Consider the following 22,149-nt stretch of genomic DNA (forward strand, 5'->3'; position numbering starts at 1 on the left):
GGCTGCAACAGCATCTGTTGTGGATGTTTGTTGCGGCGCTTGTGGGTTTACGGGGTCCGTAAACATATAGGCTGTGGATGGATGGATGGCTACAGAGTCCTATAGCAGCGCGGTATTTCTTGCCAGAACGATCGCACACAAAACGTGAGTCCGCAGGAGGTGATAGAGCACGACGAATACGTTTCTGCCTAAGGTTCTCCAGCCAGTCAACATCGTGTTTTGAAGTTCCTACTTTAATCGGTTCGAATGCCAAAACTCTTCATGTCACGTGTACAGGAGTCCTTAACACATATTCACTACCAGACAAAAAACGGCGCACTACCCCAGAAACCGGTCGTCTATAGCTGTGTATAAAACAACCCGCCCAGCGGGTTGTCCGGCATCTGAGCAAAGTTCACGAGTGCCCACCAGGCGGGTTCTCGGTAGTCAAAGTGTTAAACCGTAGAGTTGCATGCCCAACAGGTCTTTTCACGTGTATCTGACCCCGCATTGCTTTTCGTGGTAGACTTGGTAGAAATCTTCTCTGCTTTAACATAGCAGTTAAGCTGCAGCAATGCGTTCTTGAAAGTAGGTACTAGCAGTAGGTCGGTACCTTAAAACCGATTCTACGATAAATAAAAAAAGCTTAAATACTATAGTTAACTCATTCATAAACTACTCAAAATTGAAATAAAAACAATGACTTTTCAAACAAATAACGGTTACGTAGTGCGTCGCCTTTTTATTTCAGCATCTGTACAGCTAACCTGCAACAGTTGAAAAAAGTGTATTTGTAAATGAAGGATACTGTTAAGAAAATACAGATAGCTGCAAAATTTGTTTTATTATTGTACGTCCGTGACAAGAAGGAACCAATATAATCTCCTCTTTTTCATGAATAGGAAAATAGAAAAGGCCAAATACCAAAAAGTGTTGCCAAAGCTCGAAAGTTAACGAGTTCCTACTCAATATAGGACTCGGGGAATGTGAGCAACAGCCATGGTTTATTAGGTGGAAAAAAAAATTGTATCAATTGTGGAAACATATAGCAGCAACTTTACCTCAGTTCTCGACCACCGCTGCTGCAGGCACTCCTGCTTGAGCTGCTCGGTGGCCTCGCTCAGCCACACTCGGTCCTGCTTCACGCCCTCTTTGTTGTTCTTCAAGAAATAGCGGCAGTTACCTCAGTTCACGACCATCGCTGCTGCAGGCGCTCGCGCCCCTGCGTGAACAGTTCCGACTCCTGCTTGAGCTGCTCGGTGGCCTCGCTCAGCCACACTCGGTCCTGCTTCACGCCCTCTTTGTTGTTCTTCAAGAAATAGCGGCAGTTACCTCAGTTCACGACCACCGCTGCTGCAGGCGCTCGCGCTCCTGCGTGAGCAGTTCCGACTCCTGCTTGAGCTGCTCGGTGGCCTCGCTCAGCCACTCCCGGTCCTGCTTCACGCCCTCTTTGTTGTTCTTCAAGAAATAGCGGCAGTTACCTCAGTTCACGACCATCGCTGCTGCAGGCGCTCGCGCCCCTGCGTGAACAGTTCCGACTCCTGCTTGAGCTGCTCGGTGGCCTCGCTCAGCCACACTCGGTCCTGCTTCACGCCCTATTTGCTGTTCTTCAAGAAATAGCGGCAGTTACCTCAGTTCACGACCACCGCTGCTGCAGGCGCTCGCGCTCCTGCGTGAACAGTTCCGACTCCTGCTTGAGCTGCTCGGTGGCCTCGCTCAGCCACACTCGGTCCTGCTTCACGCCCTATTTGTTGTTCTTCAAGAAATAGCGGCAGTTACCTCAGTTCACGACCACCGCTGCTGCAGGCGCTCGCGCTCCTGCGTGAGCAGTTCCGACTCCTGCTTGAGCCGCTCGGTGGCCTCGCTCAGCCACACTCGGTCCTGCTTAACGCCCTCTTTGTTGGTCTTCATCTTCGTCAGTACGAACACCATATCTAAAATTTATTTAATGTCATATACCTATGTATTTTCATCTTCGTGAAATTAAAATATATGCGATATAATTATGAGTATATACTCCAAGTAGCAGGAATCATAAGTTTCTACATATATGTAAGTACATCCAACTTTCATATCGTTTTTACTATGTTTTAATGATTGGCTATTTACTTATAGGGGGATTTATCATTAGGTACTTTATAAATGATTCTCTCACGTAATAATTATCCAATTCTAGTGAAGGAGTTTGTTTCATAAAGTTGAGCAACCATTTAAAGATTTTAAAGCAATGGTGCATAAGAGTGTCAATTCTTGCGTAAAATTAATAAATTCTATTTCGCAAATACCGAGCATATTGCAGCTTCCCTACGTTGCATAATGCCATTGAAATTGTTTAGCATAACCTGACAAGTGTAAGTTACTTGGATACTGGAAGGACTAAACCACCTAAATATTACAAAAGTTTCTCTTCGCTGGCACCGGTATGAACACAGCTCTATACTTCCCAGATAGATGTAGCATAGTTATTAAGTAAAGTCCTCTTTCTTGCTTCCTACTCAAAAAGGATGAATGGATGGATGAAAAGGATGACCGTTTTCTACATGATTTCTATGACGGGGGTGATCACGTGATCCATTTTAGAAAACTGAAGTGTCGGACACTTCGGTTCAGACCCGGATTGTACTAGCATGTCAATGAGTAATTCTTACAAGTGCGCTACAGAGTACCACACCGCGAGTCATGTCGTTGCGTCCCACACTACTTTATGCTGTGTATGTACAACATTCCCTCTTTAACCTAGTTTTTCTGGACGTTAGTGGTGGCGAGCGGCAAGGTGATCTACGCAGGTACTCTCAGGCCTCTCGCATAATCTATCTTGCCCACTTGCACCATCCCTCTAACCCAGGGTTAAGCGGTTAAACCGTTAATATAATATCAAATTGTACTGGTAACCATGGTAACTCCTGATTTAACCGGTTAACCCCGGGTTATTGAAATGGTGCAAGTGGCGCTTAGTATCCAAAACGCACGACCGCGGTCATGACTGATCGTCACAAGAAATTTATCGAGAAACCTCAAGCCGTTGTTATGCCTGATATTGGAGGATCTGGTGGGTATAATCTGTGGGTATTAATGAATAAGTAAGCAAGACGCACGTATCGCTGGAGCTGGCTTTCGCCGCACTAATTTTACAAATCGCTATGCAAATTTACCTGCTCACTCGCGTTGCAGGTGCTAGTTGCATATTTAATATAGCTAACTGAAATATTGCAACCTAAAGGGCAAGTATATCGTAATATTTGTAAGGTACTTTGAGAATGCTAATACATTAAATGCTTTACTGACCAGGCAAGGTAATGATGCTCGGTACTTTAGGAAAATATAATTAAGGATGACTCACGTTAGACCGAGCCGTGTCCGGGCCGGAGCTTCCGGAGCTTAGTTTTCTACGGAAAGCATCACGTGATCACCGGTCATGTGTCATAGAAAAGTAAGCTCTGGAAGCTCCAGCCCGGACACGGCCCGGTCTAACGTGAGTCATCCTTTAATGTGTTACTGGCATTCAGCAATTTTACTGCTCATTACTCATTTATTTTTATTTTATTTTAGACTTAGGTAGGTATACGTTGGAGGGCATAATGCCCCCTTATGGCCTGAGTCGGAAACATAAACTGTACATTGACACTTCATGCCAAAGCAAGTGCTGCCCCCTACAACGATCTCATCAACCGTTTCATAATTATTCATTTGTTAAATAAGTCATTTCAAAGGCTTCTAACTTGTTTGTAACGCTTGCCTAATATTTTGGAACACCTGGCCGGAAGCTTAATTTTGCAAAATTTATAAGGTAAACGTACTAATCCTCGACATGCTAATGCCCAATAGATGACACCCTGCTGTCACCTCTATTGACAATGACTTAAGTTTCAAGATGACATGTACTGGTACCGCGTCGAGCACGTACGTTTACCTTACTTAAGTATTTTCGCCTTTGAGCCAAGGCGATGTTCTGATTATGGTTAGGAATATACAGCACACTCGTACTGTATATTCCTAACCATAATATCAGAACATCAATAATACGCCATGTGAATTTTAAAATAATATGGTCAAAAAAATCTACGTATCTAAATAAAATAAAAATAATCATCGTTATTAAAATAAAATGCATGTGAAAACAACGCATAATTTTGAATTTTACACATTAATATTACAAACTCTATTAAGAGTTTAAAAACTGAGACAATTCTTAAAGGCGAAAACTACAAAGACAAGGGTTTGTTAACACTACATTAGACTGTAATACCTAAAGTGTCATTCAATAGAACTTGCGAACTATGTAAACAAAAGTTACTAGTCATTTGACATTTAGTGTCAATTTTAGTATGGCGGTTTGTTTACATAGTTAGCAAGTTCTATTGAATGACACTTTAGTGTCCCATGTACATCACTGCTGCCTGCAGGCCTAATTAGCAAGGTAAATGGAAGGTAGCTATATAAATACAACAAGTAAACAATAATTACTTCTACGAAGTCTCTAAGTAAGTACGTTTCATAGACTAATTAGTTCGTTGCTAAAATGCCAATAATACAGCTGGAAAATAAAAAGCAAGAGGAATGAAATATTCAAACTGTAGAAAGCGTTTACCTATTATATACTTTAATATTATATAACATTTATAACACTTTAAACTCTCGCGTTTTGTACACACATGTATTTAATTTCTTTATGTCTTTCCGTGACCACAGGGTGCAACTCAGCTGAAACGTCGGAATTTAAGGTAAAAACAATGAAATTATATCGCGTAGACCCGTTTGTGAAATTAAATATGTGTACTTTAATATTATTATATTCAGTAACAAAGGGGCTTTAAAAAATACTTTAAACATAAATAAATTAAAATAAAACCTAAAATAATAGAAACTTACCTACAAAATAAAATAAAAACATAATCACCCCACTATACTCCCTTATGAGCACAGTGTGATGAAAAAAAAATCTTGTTTAATTTAATCAAATCACACCACACCATTAAAACCTATAAGTAAGTAACTGATTTATAATTGACTAGCTACCCGCCCCGGCTTCGCACGGGTTACACAAAACCCCTAAACCTTCCTCAAGAACCACCCTACTGATTAGTGAAAACCGCATGAAAATCCGTTCGGTAGTTTTTCAGTTTATCGCGAACATACATTCAAACAGACAGAGGCGGCGGGAGACTTTGTTTTATAAGGTGTAGTGATTGCATCTATTTTCATTTTATAGCAAAAATATTATTACTAATAAATTAAAGAAAGTAGCGCACTATGTAAAAATGTAGGTAAATCAATAAGTATAATATAATACTTTTTTAATTACCAGGTATGGCCGGGAGATTTGAGACGTGGTTGACACATTTAATGCAATACCTATTTATATTTGCGCTAGTCGATGGTCGATGAACTTCCAGGTGGCAGATAAATTTAAAAATATTATTTTTTAATTTGTTTAATTTTACCACCATTTAGCCTCCTAAGGCCCAGCCATACAAACGAAACATTCAAAATTTGCCACTGAAATTTGAACCTAAATTGTAGGAAATAGAGTTGGTTTTGCGTTGATTGAAAATTGAACGAAACAAAGCAAAAGCGACTGTTCCAATTGAACATGGTTTAAATTACAACGAACTGAATAGGTACTATACGTAGGGCCTTAGGAGGTTAGGGACATTGTACAGTCAGCAGCAGAAATTGCTAAGCGGGCCAGGTATTCAAAATGATCTTGAGGCGACTTTATTGTTTAGAAATTAGGAGCGTGTCAAGGTAATTTTGAACAATTCACCAGCTTAACAGCTTTTGCTGCTGACTGTACCAAACTTGCACGCCATGCATTACTACGATAACTTAGTGTAAGGCCTGAGTGGACGCTCGAGTTGGGCGTGCAGCTGGGCGGGGCGTGCGGCGTGCATGTTAAACAAATGCAAACGTATAGGAGCGGCCTTAGTGCACGCTGCTCAAATTACTTGTGAGCCCGACGCCACGCTGCACGCCCCGCCGAACGCTCCGCTTCGAGCGTTCACTCAGGCCTTACACTTACGGTCTAGCTCGAAGTACAAAGCTTCGTGTAGCAGCAAATCCAAGTTGGGGAAGTCATCAGGCAGCAGCAGCTTCTTGTTGCGTAGGAAGTTGAGGATGTGCCGGAACATGCCGCCGTCGCGGTCGATGAAGTAGTGCTGCTTCAGCGTATCTAGCACTATGGGGATGGTTCCGTTGAACATCTTCCCAAGCCTCGACTCGGGGTAGCTGTAATGGATGAAGAAATAGCTCAATATTTTAAGCTTCCCTATATATCCTATATTGGAATACCCTCCTCCAATTGAGGGGGATCTAAATCTTCTCGGGGCAGAGGTGTAGGGTTGGAGCCGGTGTAACTTTATTTCAGCGCATTGTAATTATGCCTACTTGAATAAACATTTTTTATCTTTATCTTTATCTTCGAACGCTAATATTTCATCACACTGCTTTCGTTTGGTAGACTCTTTTTGCATTCGTTTCAAAGCTATACATACCATTATTTAGGTAGGTACAGTCAGCAGCTGAAGTTGCGTCAAGATGATTTTGAACACCTCGCCCGCTTAGCAACTATTGCTGCTGACCAACTGCTGACTGTATGTAATCATTTATTACTATTAGAGTACAACATCTTGATATGTTGTGTTCGTTCAATGTTAGTTATAAAGTATTAACAACACAGATAGCATTGCATCGATTCGACTCAACGAACCTGTTCGAACTATTGGCATCAATAGATAGCAAAATTGTAAAGCTATAATGTAGGTTGCAGGCTGGTGATAAGGACAAGTTAATTGTTTTTAATCTACTTCACAAGGTATAATCTTAAATAATAGCGTAGGTACGTATTTAAAAATTTCGTAGGTATTTAAAAAATCTCCTCTAGGTATCTGGTACATATACTATGGTATATGGTATGGCAGGTATATGGTAGTTGATACGTATCCTGTGAAAACGGAGCCCATGATTTATCGCACAATGGTGCGATGTCAGGTAATGACCTGACAACATTACTTAAAGGAACTGGGACATAAAAAATGTCCAACATGGTGCTTACTTTCATTACAGCAAGAGAGAGGTGATTTGCCCGTTCCGCTTGTAAATTTATTGTTCGATTGATTTTGTCGAAGCGAAAACATGAGTAACGGTCTCTTACAGATATACAATTGGCAGGATATTTATTTTTGTGCCCTCAAGTGAGTTGATTAAAAGAACCGAACGGGGGCGGGCTGCGGGCGGCGGCACGGCCGGAGCGGAGCCCAGCGCCCGCGGCGGCACCGCCGGCTCCTCGCTCGCTCGCTCGCAGGAACAACACTCCCCGCAGATAAAACGTGCTTATTTACTACCATACCTACCCACGCACATACCCCTATATAAAACATGTACCGTAAAATGGGGTGAGTAGGCGCGAAACTGGCATTCAAACCTCGATAACATTTTATTTTTACATATGCAAACTGAATGGTGTATATAATAAGTGTTCCGGACGTTTGTATTTTAGTTTTTATCTTATTTTGGGTAGTTCCATTTCATAACTTTGACGATAAAGAGGAAAACCCACCTCACCCCGTAGTGCCTCGTATTTGGGGTGAGAGGGCTTTTCATACAAAGGTGATTTTGGAAGAATGTTGGATCGATTTTTTTTTATTATGCGTATTACTATAGCTCCATTTTAAATTGGAATACATTATTTTTGTAGCAGTAGCCTTAAAATCCCTTCTCACCCCCCTCTCAAACCTTCTCTCCCCATTCATAACCCACCTCTCCCCGCGAAACCTACTCACCCCATTTTACGGTACAACGTGACTTCACTTGAATCTCACAGCAATCGAAAGGAAATTATAATCACATGCGACTGCCAAGAGAGCGCAAGAGCGAAATTTAACATTTAGCGTAGGTACATAATCAAATTCAAAAAGAGGCAATAATTGGTAAGTGAGTTTAGTTACTCACTTATGGTCTATGTCGCTATATTGAGTGCTAGATTTTTTTTTTCACTGATCTTAGTATGACTAACTGCTGGAGAATGCCTCGAGTCATGAAATCGCTACCTATGTGTACTTTTTAGGGTTCCGTACCCCAAACGAAAAAAATGGAACCCTTATAGGATCACTCGTGCGTCTGTCTATCTGTCTCTCCGACCATTCCCCTGAAACTACTGGGTCTAACATTTTGAAAAAAAAAAACACCCCATCCCATACATTTTGTCAGGGATGTAACGGTTAGACGTTACTGAAACACGACTTAAGTCGCGCTTTAAGGTGCACAGTTAAGTGAAAATGCCCACTTACGCGGTAAGCGTCTCCAACGATGAGGTGTATATGGTGCCGCCGACGTCGATGTGCACGGGCGCGTTGAACTTGGTGGTGGGCGCCACTCGCGGGATCCCGGCGATCGGCTTCTTGTCCATGGAGCTGCCGTCCGGCGCGGGGCTGCCCGGCTTCACGGGTAGCATCCTCGACTGGAGAACAAAAAAACTCAATCACTATTGCAAAATGTCTGCAGCACTATGTATAATAGAGGTTAACGCCATCTAGCGTTATTTCGTCGCATTACTTGAAACCCCTAAGCACATCACTGTTAGTACTCGAGTTATATTAATACCAGTTAGAGGGAAACTCACTAGATGGCATTTAAATCAATAAAGAAAAACTCAATGACATTGAAGTAACAGTTTTTCGATCAGGTCACGTGTCCGTCTTACGTCTTACGGTCACGTGACACCTGTTACGAATTTAACATTTTTTCCCCATCACAAAAAGTGCACAGCGCCGCTAAAGAACTTTTCACTTTAATAACAAATTTTGTAAGACACGAATTAACCACAGTTCGGCTGCAAGTCGTCTAAAAGAATTAAACATTCATTAATTGGTATCCATATAAGTAAAATAAGTTTTTAACAATTTAAAAAACCAAAGACTGTGTGGAAATATTCTACTATACAGAGGTAACGAGTAATGACTATGGTGGGATTCGCGGTAGACAAAACTTTAGATATTATAAAACAGCAATCATATCGGCTCACCCATTTGGGTGCTACGACGCCACGAAAGCAGACTCAGATCCACACAAATTCACACATTAAACTTAGGTATAATTTTTTAACGTCCACAAAAATCTAGAGATTCATAATTATATCACACTGAAGTATTAATAAACAGCATGGATACGGTGACACATATCATCTCCATACAATTTATAAAACGCAAAATCTCTCAAAATTGTATTGAGATAAAACTATAACGCACACCCACATAGGTATTAATTCGTTTGTTTAGAGTTGCATTCAGGTAGTACGTTACACAACACATAAAGTCTTCAAATATGTAGATACAGCCGTCTTGGGGAAACCACTGGAACGAGTAAGTAGTAATATTGCTGCGTCGACACACTTCTCATCTGGGACTTTCTAGGCGAATAGGTAATGGTTATTCGCAACACTCATCTACAACTAACTGTCGTAATTAACCTTTTAACCGCCAGTAATTTTTGATCGAGCGTTCTCGTACTTCTCGTGTCGCCACCGACAATAATTGTACCACGCAGAGTAAGGTTGGCATAGTTACGGGAGTTATAAATGTGCTGTAAAAAACAGATCTTTGTCTTATTTATCAGGCTGTGGCGAAATGAGCTGGATATGTAATGTCTTATACGAGTATATCAGACTCTGGCGGTTAAAGGGTTAAATGAGAAGAACGTCCGACATCTTGACTTGACTTTGTTAACGAACTATGTAACCTTCATAAGTTCTGTATTTTTTATAGAGCAAATGGGTAGGCGTGTTTCTCTAATTAAATAATTAAGACATTTTCCTTTGACTCATTAGTCAAAAACACTGAGATTCGTTTATACACAGTTTTTATTGAATTCCGTTAACTTAGGCCTTAGGGCTAAGTAAGTGAATTTAAGTAAACTGAATATTAAATTTTCAGAAAATTTGTTTTTTTGAAGTGAAAACTTCTTTAGCGGCGCTGAGCACTTTTGAGGTGGGGAAAAAATGATACACTCGAGACAGCGTAAGGCGATCACGTGACCATAAGGGGCGTAAGGCGATCACGTGACCGTAAGCCCCGTAAGGTGGCCATTCATAATTTAAATGGCGTTTAAATCAATAAAGAAAAACTCAATGTTATTTGACATTTATGTTGCGGACTCCTTTTCAAGACTCTTTACCTATGTTCAAATAATTTGACGTTGTCATGGCAGTATGTAAATAAACATGTCAATGAAAAAGTATGATCTTATTTGAGATTGATAATAATATATAATAAATAAATAGAATACCTCCGCTAAACCTATGTATCGTGCTACTGGGCGTCGGTAACATAGTGAGGTGAGTTTTCACTTCTATCGGCACTCCCGGAGTGCAACCGTTGTTGCTTGTTTTCTATTTCAGTATGTAATTACAGTCCCTAAGGCAAGTTTATACGCTCGGAAGGGCCTTATCAATCTTATCAAATTAATTTAAACTATTGAATGTCTTAAAAATTTAATTAATTAGAATACGGGTGTCTTTAATAAATCAACTTAATTTAAACTTAGGAAATTAACTGAGTTGAATAAATGTTGAAAATGTGCGTTGTTTAATTTATTAACGAACAGCGATGGTGTACTTTCAGTAAAAGGGAAATTTTCAATAAAAACAAACACATTCACATCGTGTAAGTCCTGAATTATTTTAGAAAAAAGTCGAACATTTAACCATAGAGAAATTAAATGACTTATTGAGTTATGTATTCCACTGTGATTTACCCAACGTACGAATGTTCATTAGGGTCTACATTAACCCTTATAAATTTGTTCATATCGACATTATCGACTAAAATAAACGCTGTCATTAAGAAAACCGTTAACAGCGGAACCCAGTAGCAGGTCGCATACAGGTTTAAATACGCGTTGAACTCGGTAGCGGGAGGACGCACCCGTCTGGTTTCATTATAAACACGCCGCCGGCTGTGTGGCTAGCGACGTCGACTAAATACCCACAAGGAATGCCGACTCAGCCGCGAGAACCACACGCAACTAGCAGATCGTGCCCGATACGCCGCACGTCACTGTTAACGCTTTAATAAGTTGCTAAACAATAATCCTAAAGCCGCCCAATTCGGGCCTGAACGATCACTAAAATTACCAAAACAAGCGATGCAACAGATACGAATATTTGTATTCGCCGAATAATGAGCCTTTGAGAATGTATTCGCGGTATATTCGTTAAAAAGGTACGTCGTATATGGTCAGTTAGTAAGTAATTATTTTAGTCACGTGTGATTTCATGAATTTCGGATCCCTATTGGGAAAATGACTGTACATTTTTCACATTTTTGGGATTTTTCACACAAATCGGGGGATGCAGTAATTCTCCTTAGGAAAATAAAACTGTTTTCTGCCAATATGTCAAATGGCAATTCCAACGCTTGTTTATCTATCTCTTCCACCGTGTGGAAAAGCGACATGAAAAAAAAAGGTTTTCAATAAAGCTGTCTGACGATATAGGGAAGCGAATGCACTGCAAATCAAATTAAGAAGATTATTAAGTAATTAAGGATCCAATGAATTCCTTAAATAATTATAAACCATAGCGCTACTAAATATGATATTACATAATCTCACTTGACAAACAGCATATAGATGTGCCTGTTCGTCTTACAAATGCATAAATCTACACGTGAAAAGACCTCAGGTGTGAATCCAGGGAGATAGCCCGCCGCCAGGCGGCTGCGCGGGAGATGCATTCGAGAGATAAAAAATTATTGAAGTTGGACTTCGTCCGGCAAAGGCCCTCGGGGCTAGAGGCTTGGCAGTGCAGTCCCCAATGAAAAACAAGGTAGAACTATAGCTTATACCCTCGGCATAAAGTACAAGCCTAGCTGTAAGGGGCTTTCTGAGAGCACCTGCAACGGTGGCGTGTACTAGTGACATTGTGGACGGACTTCCCGCGAGAAAACATTTGCGAGGCCTTTTTGCCTGAAAATGCGTGCGTTAGGTTACACGGCTCATGTTATGATAGCTTAGTCTAGTGGTAGTTTTGGTAAAAAAAATGCATTACATGTATATTATTATCATGTATACAAACTATATTTATTTCGATATTTTTGTGTATAGACTTAATTACCTATTTGATACCACTGTGCATAGAATAATTTTCCTAAGAATTTTTGTGACATTTCATATTTCTATAGTCACTAAAAATCGGTATATGTTTTAAGTATCATAATTGGAACGTTGATTCAGTTAATGCCCGATTAAGTCATAATGTGTCTGTCGACTGTGCAAATCCACAGAGAAGCCTTACACATTGAAATTGATTCGCAATTTCTATTCTAATTTTTCGTTATTTTGGTTTACACCGTAAGTATATTCAAATCCATTTTTTTCTTTAAATGCAAGGTATTCTGACACATTATAGATATATGTAGCAATTACACATACATGTAGTGTAAAGGTCCCTGGGACGCTGTGGCCTCAGGCTTGTTCATAAACTATTGATAAAACGGAAAGGGCGCTCAGCGCCGCGGGCCGCGCCGTCGGCCGCACATTGTGTTGGGCACCGTCTATTGTGCCCGCCGTAATACTAGCCTTCTACGACCACGAACGTTTCATATTAAAAAATCTTAATGCCAAATTTCTAGAATAAAGCACATTATGGTGGTATGCTAGTCTTTACATGGTTGCGTCTTATTCGTTTACAATTAACTGAGCGTTTTCCAAAAAAAGTGTACATTTCATTCATGTCTTCAAAATATAGACTTCTTGGGCTCATTTTACTCAGAATCATTTGTACATTCACGCCTCATACATAAAAAAATGTGTCCAAAAATTTCCTTTCCTGATCGTCACATTCTTGTATGATTTTTTTTTATTTGTATGAACGTGACGCACTGGAAAAAAAAATTTTCATACAAAATTTTGGGACACATTTTTTCATGTATGAGGCGTGAATGTACAAATGATTCTGAGTAAAATGAGCCCAAGAAGTCAATATTTTGAAGACATGAATGAAATGTACACTTTTTTTGGAAAACGCTCAACTACTACTTAGTACGTTACCTACAAAGGAACTTGTAAGTCTTGTAACATTATTTTACGTACCTGGGAGACCGAGCTTGACTCGGAAACATAAAATCTCATTGCGCGTTTTCCCAGAGATAAGACCTAGGTAGATCAATTTTTCGACACGGAAAACCCCATAAAGTTCTGGGACCTGAGTGCGTAGCCAACATCCAGAATCGTTTTACACCCCGTTAATGAAACGCAACTGTTGTCGCGCTAATAAGGGCTATAACCGCGAAAATCGAACTTCGCAAATTGCGGGCATTTCTCTCTGTCACTCTAATTACGCCTTCATTGGAGTAAAAGAGAAAGATCCGCGCAAGTTGCGAAAAACGGTTTTCGTAGTAGCCCCTAAGTTTGTATGGTATAGTGATAGAGAGACACAAACCGTTTTGTTCGTAGCGCAAGCAATTGTCACCTTGACACCCTGTACTGACTATTTAATCGGCTTTTTGTCGCAGATTTTTACAAGCTTTCCGCTTGTGCTACCGTTGTAAGTATGCACACTAAATTTTCAACCAAGTTACAGGTTCGAATTTAAACTGTTGTGAGACATACTAACATTGAATAATTTTACGGTTTAGACTCACTTGTTTCCTAGGCTAGGGTGTATTGCCTAGGCTCTCCGAAACATGTCGCGCGAGTGGCTTAAAACAAGTGAGTCTAAACCGTAAAATTATTCAAAGTTACAAGTTTGTATATTATTTAGTTACATATGTTACCTTACTAAGTGACATATATTATCACGAGATCGATAATCTTTAAACGCATCGTGACACCAACAAAAAATAATATTTGAGTACTTCGTACCTGTTAAGTATCCAATACTTAGGACGCTACAATAGCGGGGCCTACTGTATAAATATTTTTTCTGTGGTCTGTGAATGGTCGTACGTACCGAATGCAAGTGGACATTTTCAGAAAAAAGTGTACCATATGTGTATATGGTAGGTAATTTTTATCGAAATAGCATTACCTTTTGGGTTTTCTCTACTAATCGCGAGGACTATCGATTTAAAAAGTCAAAAAAGTGTCCGCCAACAAAATGTCAGTTTTGTGGCATTTTTACATAAGTAGAGTCTGTGCGGAAAGAGAAGAGTCGTAAAATGTATTGGGACCCATACATTTCACGACTCTTCTCTTTCCGCACAGACTCTACCTACTTTTGTGTGGACAGTTACAAAAGTGACAATCCAATATTTGTATGAAAAACTAGGGACACTTTTTTTTTTCTTTTAATAAATAAGTAGTCCTCATGATTCCGAGTCGAAGTAATAACCCAAGAGTTGTTAGTTTATCGGAAAAAGTAAATGGTACACTTTTATTTGTGGCTCAAAGGCGACTATTAAATATGCAGACATATAATAGAATTTGTTTTTCGAACTTGTAGCTGTGGAATAAAATTCAAAATTGTATACATATTTCTAGAATGAAGTGTATCTGGGCGCGCTTGGCGCCCGCAGCCAGTAATTACAAATTTGAATGGATGCCTGGAAGGGTCGCGCCCGCGGCGGCGCCTCGAGCGCGGCTGTTGGAGCCGGCTCACCCGACTTTAGTTTTTGTTCCATGTACCAACGTATCTCCTCTAGCGATCGTGTATACATATAGAAACACTATACGTTTTTAACGCTGCTGATAGATGTATTCTCAATCGGATTTAGTAGTGCATTAGCGCTGTAAAGGCTTTGAATTAATTTACCTACTTGTCAATCAAATTACTTATTTTTTTACTAACAGTTATTAGGCCAATCAAATTAGATAAAACACGTTTTAAGGAATGAATTCGGCGAAAGCTGGCGTGATACCGCTCTGGACCGAGCAAAGTGGCGTGCTCTTGTGTTGGAGGCCAAGACTCATTTTATGTCATCGCGCCAGCCAAGTAAGTAAGTAATAAGGAATGAATTCGCAGCACGAAACGATTTCCAGCTTGCTGTGACATAATTCCTCGAGAAAATCTTATTTGATTGGCCTATATACACTTTTAATTTGTTAGTAGTTCGGCGGTATGTAGGTAGTATACAATATCAATGGACAAAAGAGCCAATAATTTAATTGATCCTTAGCTTTACCGTATCTACTTATAAAAAACAAGGTAGGTACAGTAGCATTGAAATAAACCGTCACAAAGAAGGTACACAGAATAGGACTCTATTGTCGCGGCGTTAGGGTGATTATTCAGATATTTTGAACCAACCTGTGTCATCCCTACAGATATATTTATGGCAACTGTACAATCGTACAAAACCGAGCTGGTATTAAAATTTCACAATGCTGAGCCAATTTTTTGGATTGATTTATGTCATGCACAGAAATGGTCAGAATTGAACATTCAAAAGCGAGGAAGTTGGTAAGTACTGACAGAATAACGGCGTCGAATACTTATATATCTACATATATAATTACGAGTAAATACATAGGTAAATAGTCGACGTAAAAGATATGTTTACATTTTTCGCCTTATTACAAAGGAGTAAGGAGTATTAGGTGTAAAAGTATAAATATATCTTTGACGTCGACTGTCCCTATCTTTTCTATGGTTTCTTAAATTGTAATATTAGACAAGGATCAGAAGTAAAACTGCTGTCTAACAATTATGCATACGACACTCTTCTAGAGATCCCGGTCTATATAGACAGTTTCCATAAGCAAATAGATACGTACGCCACGTACGGCTACCACGAGCTTGTCACTGACCTGACACTATCAAATATTCGCTAACGTCTGCGTAACTTGGCGTAACTTATAAGTACTTTCTATTGTATCTCGCTCGCACTAATGTGCAAGTACTAACGAGACATAGAAACTGTTACGCACGCTAGCAAATTTATCAGTGACAAGCTCGTGGTAGGCATACTGATGGTTTGAATTTAAACTATCACTAACTAAACTTTAGCTTGAGCTTTAATAATCATTATACCTACCTACAGTTTTTACATGCATTCCGTTATAAGATAACGAAAAAATTCCCGCTTAATACTTAAACGTAAATGATGTGAAGACCATGGGCCATGTGCTACATCACGATCTTACCATCGCCGTGGGCCTCTACGGATACTGCACGGAAGTACGACCCAAGTCAAAGATATGTATACATCTTTCATTCTTATATCAACGGAGCAAGGCACAAACGCCTCAACGGAATCTTTGATGTCAACAGTACCTTATGTAAATACATCCGAACGTTGGGAGGTCATAAACTATTATTTAGCTACAATGCTTACACGATACATACATATACGATAAGCAAATTATTATTATAAGAGTCTCGATTCTGTATCGATATAGGTACCCTTCGTTTAAATCTAATTCAGTTCGATGTAACAGGATCTGAACGGTACATGGTGTAACGAATGAGTTGGAAGGCGACAGACACCGTTAATTAATACAATTTCTTAGCGACTAAAAATCAGATGTTTCACCCCACAGAAACTACATGGGCATAAAGTCTCATATACCCTACATGTATGTAATTATGATATAAAAATTCTATCTACTTAATCGTATAATATACATAAGTATCTTATACATAATATGCATTTGATGAAAATTAAATATTAAAATTATAACATAATTTCGTAGTGCTACCGTTTTTAAATTATTTAACAGCAGTGTGAGGCCGAAAATGGTTTTTTAGGTAAATGTTTCCACCTGTTAACATCTTAACAATAAGGGTTTCAGTCGTAGTTAAATCATAGAGAAAAAAATACATAGAGTGCTCACTCCATACATCAGTTTTAGTACCAAAAAGACTATTAGCATCTAGCATCGAGTAGCGGAACTATCAGTACTGCTACTTGACAATAGATGTAGCACCGACCAGAAAGTTTTATCTCAACAGCATAAGACTTTCCGGTCGGTGCTACATCTATTGTCAAGTAGCAGTACTGATAGTTCCGCTACTCGATGCTAGATGTAGACACTGAAATTAATAGTCTGAACTGATGTATGGAGTGAGCACTCGTGTCTTACTATATTTCTCTATGGTTAAATGTAGGCGGCTTAGCCAAGAGTCAGGGAGTTTCGCTAGGTAGGTACGCAAGGAGTGGGCGCGGGCGGCGTAGCCCGCAGCGCGGCGCCGCCGCGGGCGCGCTCCGGCGATATTATGGCACACCTAACGCTCGCTACCTCGGGCTACCCCAACGGGCTCTCATCTACAGAACAATCATTTCGAAAAATATTTGTTATCCCCTTAGGCAGCTTCACCTAAAACTTTACGCCGCTGCTTATCATTATTCCGTTGCCACGATATTACGAACGTGTTTATTGGAGAAAACCTGAGAAAACCGAGACAGCATTCGATCTTCTCACGCTTGCTTCCTTACGAAGATTTTAACAAAAAAAAAAACAAAATAGACAGTACAGTGATCCCCACACTAGGCTCAGCCTGTAACGTGGGAATCTTAGAGAAATTGTAACACATTTAGGTAGTGGGGTTGAGCCTCTGCCTCCCGAACTAAATAGGCTAAGCCTGACTCGGGAGTCAGTCAGTGATTTTATCACAAATCTACTAGAAACAGAAGTGGCTATACGAACCAGGTATCTATAAATATTAAATACAGATGTACACACACGCTCTTATTTTTATAATAACAAGACCGCTTGGTGTTCATATTTTCATATCATTGTAAAAACAACGTCTGGTTAGCAACTTCTGCTTGACTTGACCACACAATCAAACACGTACAGTCACCTGCAATAATATGTTACTCTTCGAAGGCCGCAAAAATATGTGACACGCTCTTATGGCTCTACAAATAAGATCGTGTCAGATAATTATGCGACCTTCGTTGTGTAACATAATATTGCAGGTGACTGTACTATAATATCCTTCCTTCTTAACAAGTCAGTTAAAAAGGTTAGGTAGTATTTTATTCTCATATACTATTCCACGATTCTTCTCTTTCCGGACAATTGGTATTTCCGTTTTTTACAGAAGGTTTGAACTTCGATTTAGATACAATTTTGAATATTGAAAATTTAATGTAGGTACCTACTCAAAATTAGGAACATTATCCGGACATAAAGTATCCTCAGTAAAATGTTTGACATTTTTTACTTAGTGTTTATCACGTGTTTAGCCAACATAAAGATAACAAGTTTATTTTAATTGTAAAAAGCTTTTTTTTTATCTGGCCCTTTCATGCAACTTCCTCCTAATTGTCCCCTGTACGGATATGATGGTCGTTCTTGTCTACGTGACAGCGTGATAAAACGGTGTCCGTCACTTTCTTTCCCACGGTGTTAAACAGTGACAGTTATTTTATCACGTGGATAAAGATGGATAAAGCTATCCATAATAGGCTGGCTGAACTAGTTAAGTTGCGCCAAACCCTCTGTAGTCATAATCATATTTCATGCGCTAATATTTTATTGTACAGTCGCCATCACGGCCCATCAGATATAACGTAGCGACTGAGGTGCTCAAACATATCTGAACACGCACTCTAACGCCTTGACAATAGAAGCATATTCAGATATTTGTGAGCCTTGGCCGCTCCGATATTTCTGATGGCGACTGTACTTATCTTGAGTTACGTTCATCAATCCGTGGTAAATGGTGCAATCGGCCCTAAATATTTAATTAACATATCAGTACATAAAATACCTAATATAGAATTTCATTCAGGCATGAATCTATAAAATGTGCTCTTCGGGGTAATCATTTGTCGCCCGCCAATTTTTGGTCCCTACTTAAAGTTAGTTCGTATCCAATCAAAGGAATAGCAAATAATCTGTCGTCGATAAATTCTATCCAGGTTCGGCACAATAGGTATAGTTAAAAGTCCTTATGATATCGGTATAAATATCCATACTAGCAGACTCTGTAGACTTCGAACTGAACATTAAATATTATAGAATCCCACCAAAAACTATTTCATGTAAAGTGTGGCCATATGGCTCGCACTGTCAAAAAGTTATCAGATCTCATGTAGAGCTATGTTCTAACACTTCTAACTCCTCTACATACCAACCCTAACTCTACCAGCCCGAACTTCACAAACTCCACACCTTAGTCAAAATACGTGGCTTGGCGTTTCGTTTGAGCGAAAACGTTATTAAAAAACATTAGAACACGACACCCTGCATTTTGGGGGTAAAATTAAATGGCAAATAAATACAATCGCACAGAACTATAAGCAATAACAAATTATTAAAATTACGAGATACAAATGTAGGTATCGTGTCACCGCTACGAATATTTATTCAATTTTGTATAACTTATTGTAGGTACTTTAATATTACGGTCGGTGGCAGTCAAGAGCTTAATTTGAATTTAAATTCCAAGCGTAGGCAAAAAAGCATATTCAACAGAGTAGTATAAAAATTGGATATAATAAATACAAAACGTCAGATTTTCGCAGTAAGATATTTGTACTTTTGCATAATATTTAAAGCAGGTACGTAATTAAATTTTGTCTCGATAACAAGCTGCCTCAATTCATTATTAAAAAAATAATCTACTTAAGTCTAAAACAAGTGAAAATAATAATATAGTTAGCCGGTTACCTTGTTTGTGAGGCTTGTTTCAAGTCCGGTAAAACGCACGACGGCAATACAGTCGGCACGGCAATCGCTCGACCACACGGCACGGGGCTGGCGAATGTACTAACTCGAGACCTTCACAACTTCGCGTTCGCGCCAACCCCTTCTGAGGGGCTACCGGGAAAACCGAAATTCGCAAATTGCGGGGATCTTTCTCTGTTACTCCAATGAAGGCGTAATAAGAGTGACAGAGAAAAATGCCCGCAATTTGCGAACTTCGATTTTCGCGGTTATAGCCCAGAGCTTTTGTATGGTGTTGCCAACGCGGACGCCATAGTTTCCTCGATGCTTATTGTTTTTTTAATGCGGTACTTAGGCTAGTATTGTGTAATTTAAAAATAATGTAAGGCCGAGATACACTTGTAGGTTTTACTTACGTAAGTAGGGACACAGCTATACTACAGAATGAGATGAATATCGTTATCTCATTCCAACAAATAGCTTTGTCCCTACTTACGTAAGTAATACATACTTACAAGTGTATCTCGGACCTTATAGGTAGTATTACACCCATTAAAATAATCCTCTTTTTGGAACAGTAATGTAATGTAAACCTACCTACCTACACGATAGAGTTAGCAGCGATGTTGATTCGAAATCACAACATATTAGTAATGTTTAGGTTACAATACTTGGGGACAAAAAATATGTTCCTGATTTAGGAATCTTGTGTAGAAAAGAGAACTTATAGTGTACCTTTTAGTGTAATACTTAGTATGGACGATTTCAAAACATTCTATATTTTTTACGTCACCTAGGCCCGTAAGTGGGATTTTCTGCCCGGTACGCGAGAAGAAAATCTCACTTCCTGGCCAAGGCAAGACGTAAAACTTTAGACAAACCACGGGCGGTAATTCATAAAGCCCCAGATCGCATATTTATGGCCTCGGTTCGGGCCACAAACACCTGCGATCTAGAGCATTCACGAATTCACCTCCCTGGGTATGTAATGTACTATTAACTACTTATACAGATTTTATAACAGTTCGGTACACTTAAGGTGCTGACCTCTTTTTCTCTTCTTCGTCTTGGTCGATGTTCCGTGTATAGAGTTAAGGGTAACTTTCAAGTTTTAGCCTGTTTTTGTGCCTCCAAGATTGCAAAATTCCTATATGAAAAAAACCCGGATACTTAGGTAACTTAGCCAGACCAGGAATATATTATCATTTCATTTTAGTATAAAAATTTAGGTCCAATGAAATTCCGCAATATGGCGCGTGATCATTTTATTACTGGTCAGGCTTTACCATATTTATTGTACTTGTATGGGAATCGAAATTTTCCTGTAAAAAACATCCTAAAGTTTCCTTTTTTCCTAAATATTCCAACTTTTAGGAAACTTTCCGCAATTGGCATATTTATAAAAACCGGTGCGAGTCGGACTCGCCCACGGGGGGTTCCGTACTTTTTAGTATTTGTTGTTATAGCGGCAACGTTATACGTCATCTGTGAAAATTTCAACTGTCTAGCTATCACGGTTCATGACATACAGACAGAGCGACGGACGGAGGAGTCGTAGTAATAAGGTCCAGTTTTTACCCTTTGGGTACGGAACCCTAAAACCAAGGTAGAGTTGGACCAAGAAAAGTCTGCAACTATTTTCATAGCATACGCAGAGTGTAATTTATAAGTACGTCATAATTTCATAGAAGTTTGATGTTTAATATGTATAACACTTGCACTGTGTGTGCTATCAAAATCGTTGCAGAATTTTTTTAGTCTTGGTCCGTGTAGAGCAGTCTTCCAGGTGGTTAGGAACTCGAATAAATAAAAAGAAAATACGTATTTCTAAATTGGTTTTACTATATTAACAATATATTATAATAATAATTACTTTATTTACACTCATACCACAGAATGCCTTTCTAATAACAGCAGCCCTAGTAGCACGGTCGCGTTTTTATCGTTTATCACCATGCCTGTCACGTTCTAACTAGTATGTAAGTGCGAAAGTGACGGGCATAGTGATAGTCGATAAAAATGGAACCGTGCTGAGCCCGCAGTAGTACTTAACAGTAGGCGGCCAGTAACTCACTTCTGGTTTTATTAAAAAATAAATTCATCTTACCCCTCTCAACCCCCCCAATTTCCCCTTAAAATAAAAAATAAGCGGTTTTAACTTCTTTACAACATAAGTGTTGCTAATGGCTACAACTGTTCCAAATTTTAGGTATCTACGTCAAATTTTATATTAATATACATATATTATGTTTAGAGGCTGATCTCACATAATATAAATATATTATTATATCTCTTATAGGTTTAGTTAGATATACGAACTTACGTTTTTTTTTTGGAAGGGTTTCTACGGAAGACCAGCGTCAAGGTACTCATAAGATACCTTGACACCAAGCTGAGTGGAAACCTTTTCAGCGACATTTTAAACCTTTTTTGTGACCAGTTTTTGTAAAATGTTGTATAAGTCCTGAATAAATTTTATTCTATTCTATTCTAGATGGTCTCTGAGAAAACGTATTTGCAAAACCGAAGTGATTCCATAAGCTTAGTGTCTCGTGAATAAAGTTTTGGACGGAACACTAAAATTTGAAGTATTTTACCTAATAACAGATTCAGTTATTAAAA

The 22,149-nt window shown here is 39.2% G+C and overlaps 1 protein-coding gene across 2 annotated transcripts; it reads right to left on the reverse strand.

The window, feature by feature from the left end:
- Positions 1 to 629: 629 nt before the first annotated feature.
- LOC134660998 (BTB/POZ domain-containing protein Tiwaz) lies at positions 630 to 19,643 on the reverse strand. Of its 2 annotated transcripts, none has more exons than XM_063516894.1 (5): positions 19,531 to 19,643; positions 8,265 to 8,434; positions 5,999 to 6,204; positions 1,312 to 1,913; positions 630 to 746 (listed from the first exon to the last, which is right to left on the reverse strand). In XM_063516894.1, exons 2-4 carry the CDS (start codon positions 8,426 to 8,428, stop codon positions 1,765 to 1,767), a joined length of 519 nt encoding a protein of 172 aa, XP_063372964.1. In that variant the 5' UTR covers positions 8,429 to 8,434; positions 19,531 to 19,643; the 3' UTR covers positions 630 to 746; positions 1,312 to 1,764. The 2 variants fall into 2 exon arrangements, with proteins under 2 accessions (XP_063372964.1, XP_063372963.1); XM_063516893.1 differs by having other exon boundaries at positions 1,163 to 1,913.
- Between the last annotated feature and the right edge of the window lie 2,506 nt (positions 19,644 to 22,149).

The sequence above is a fragment of the Cydia amplana genome, chromosome Z, assembly GCF_948474715.1.
Source record: "Cydia amplana chromosome Z, ilCydAmpl1.1, whole genome shotgun sequence".
NCBI classification, from domain to species: domain Eukaryota; kingdom Metazoa; phylum Arthropoda; class Insecta; order Lepidoptera; family Tortricidae; genus Cydia; species Cydia amplana.

Excerpts from the sequence above, each read along its gene's own strand:
- LOC134660998 (XM_063516894.1), bottom strand. The coding sequence starts at position 8,428 with ATGCTACCCGTGAAGCCGGGCAGCCCCGCGCCGGACGGCAGCTCCATG. Across the intron at positions 6,205-8,264 it reads TCGTTGGAGACGCTTACCGC|CTACCCCGAGTCGAGGCTTG; the intron begins GTAAGTGGGCAT and ends CATCCATTACAG. Across the intron at positions 1,914-5,998 it reads TTTGTACTTCGAGCTAGACC|ATATGGTGTTCGTACTGACG; the intron begins GTAAGTGTAAGG and ends AATAAATTTTAG.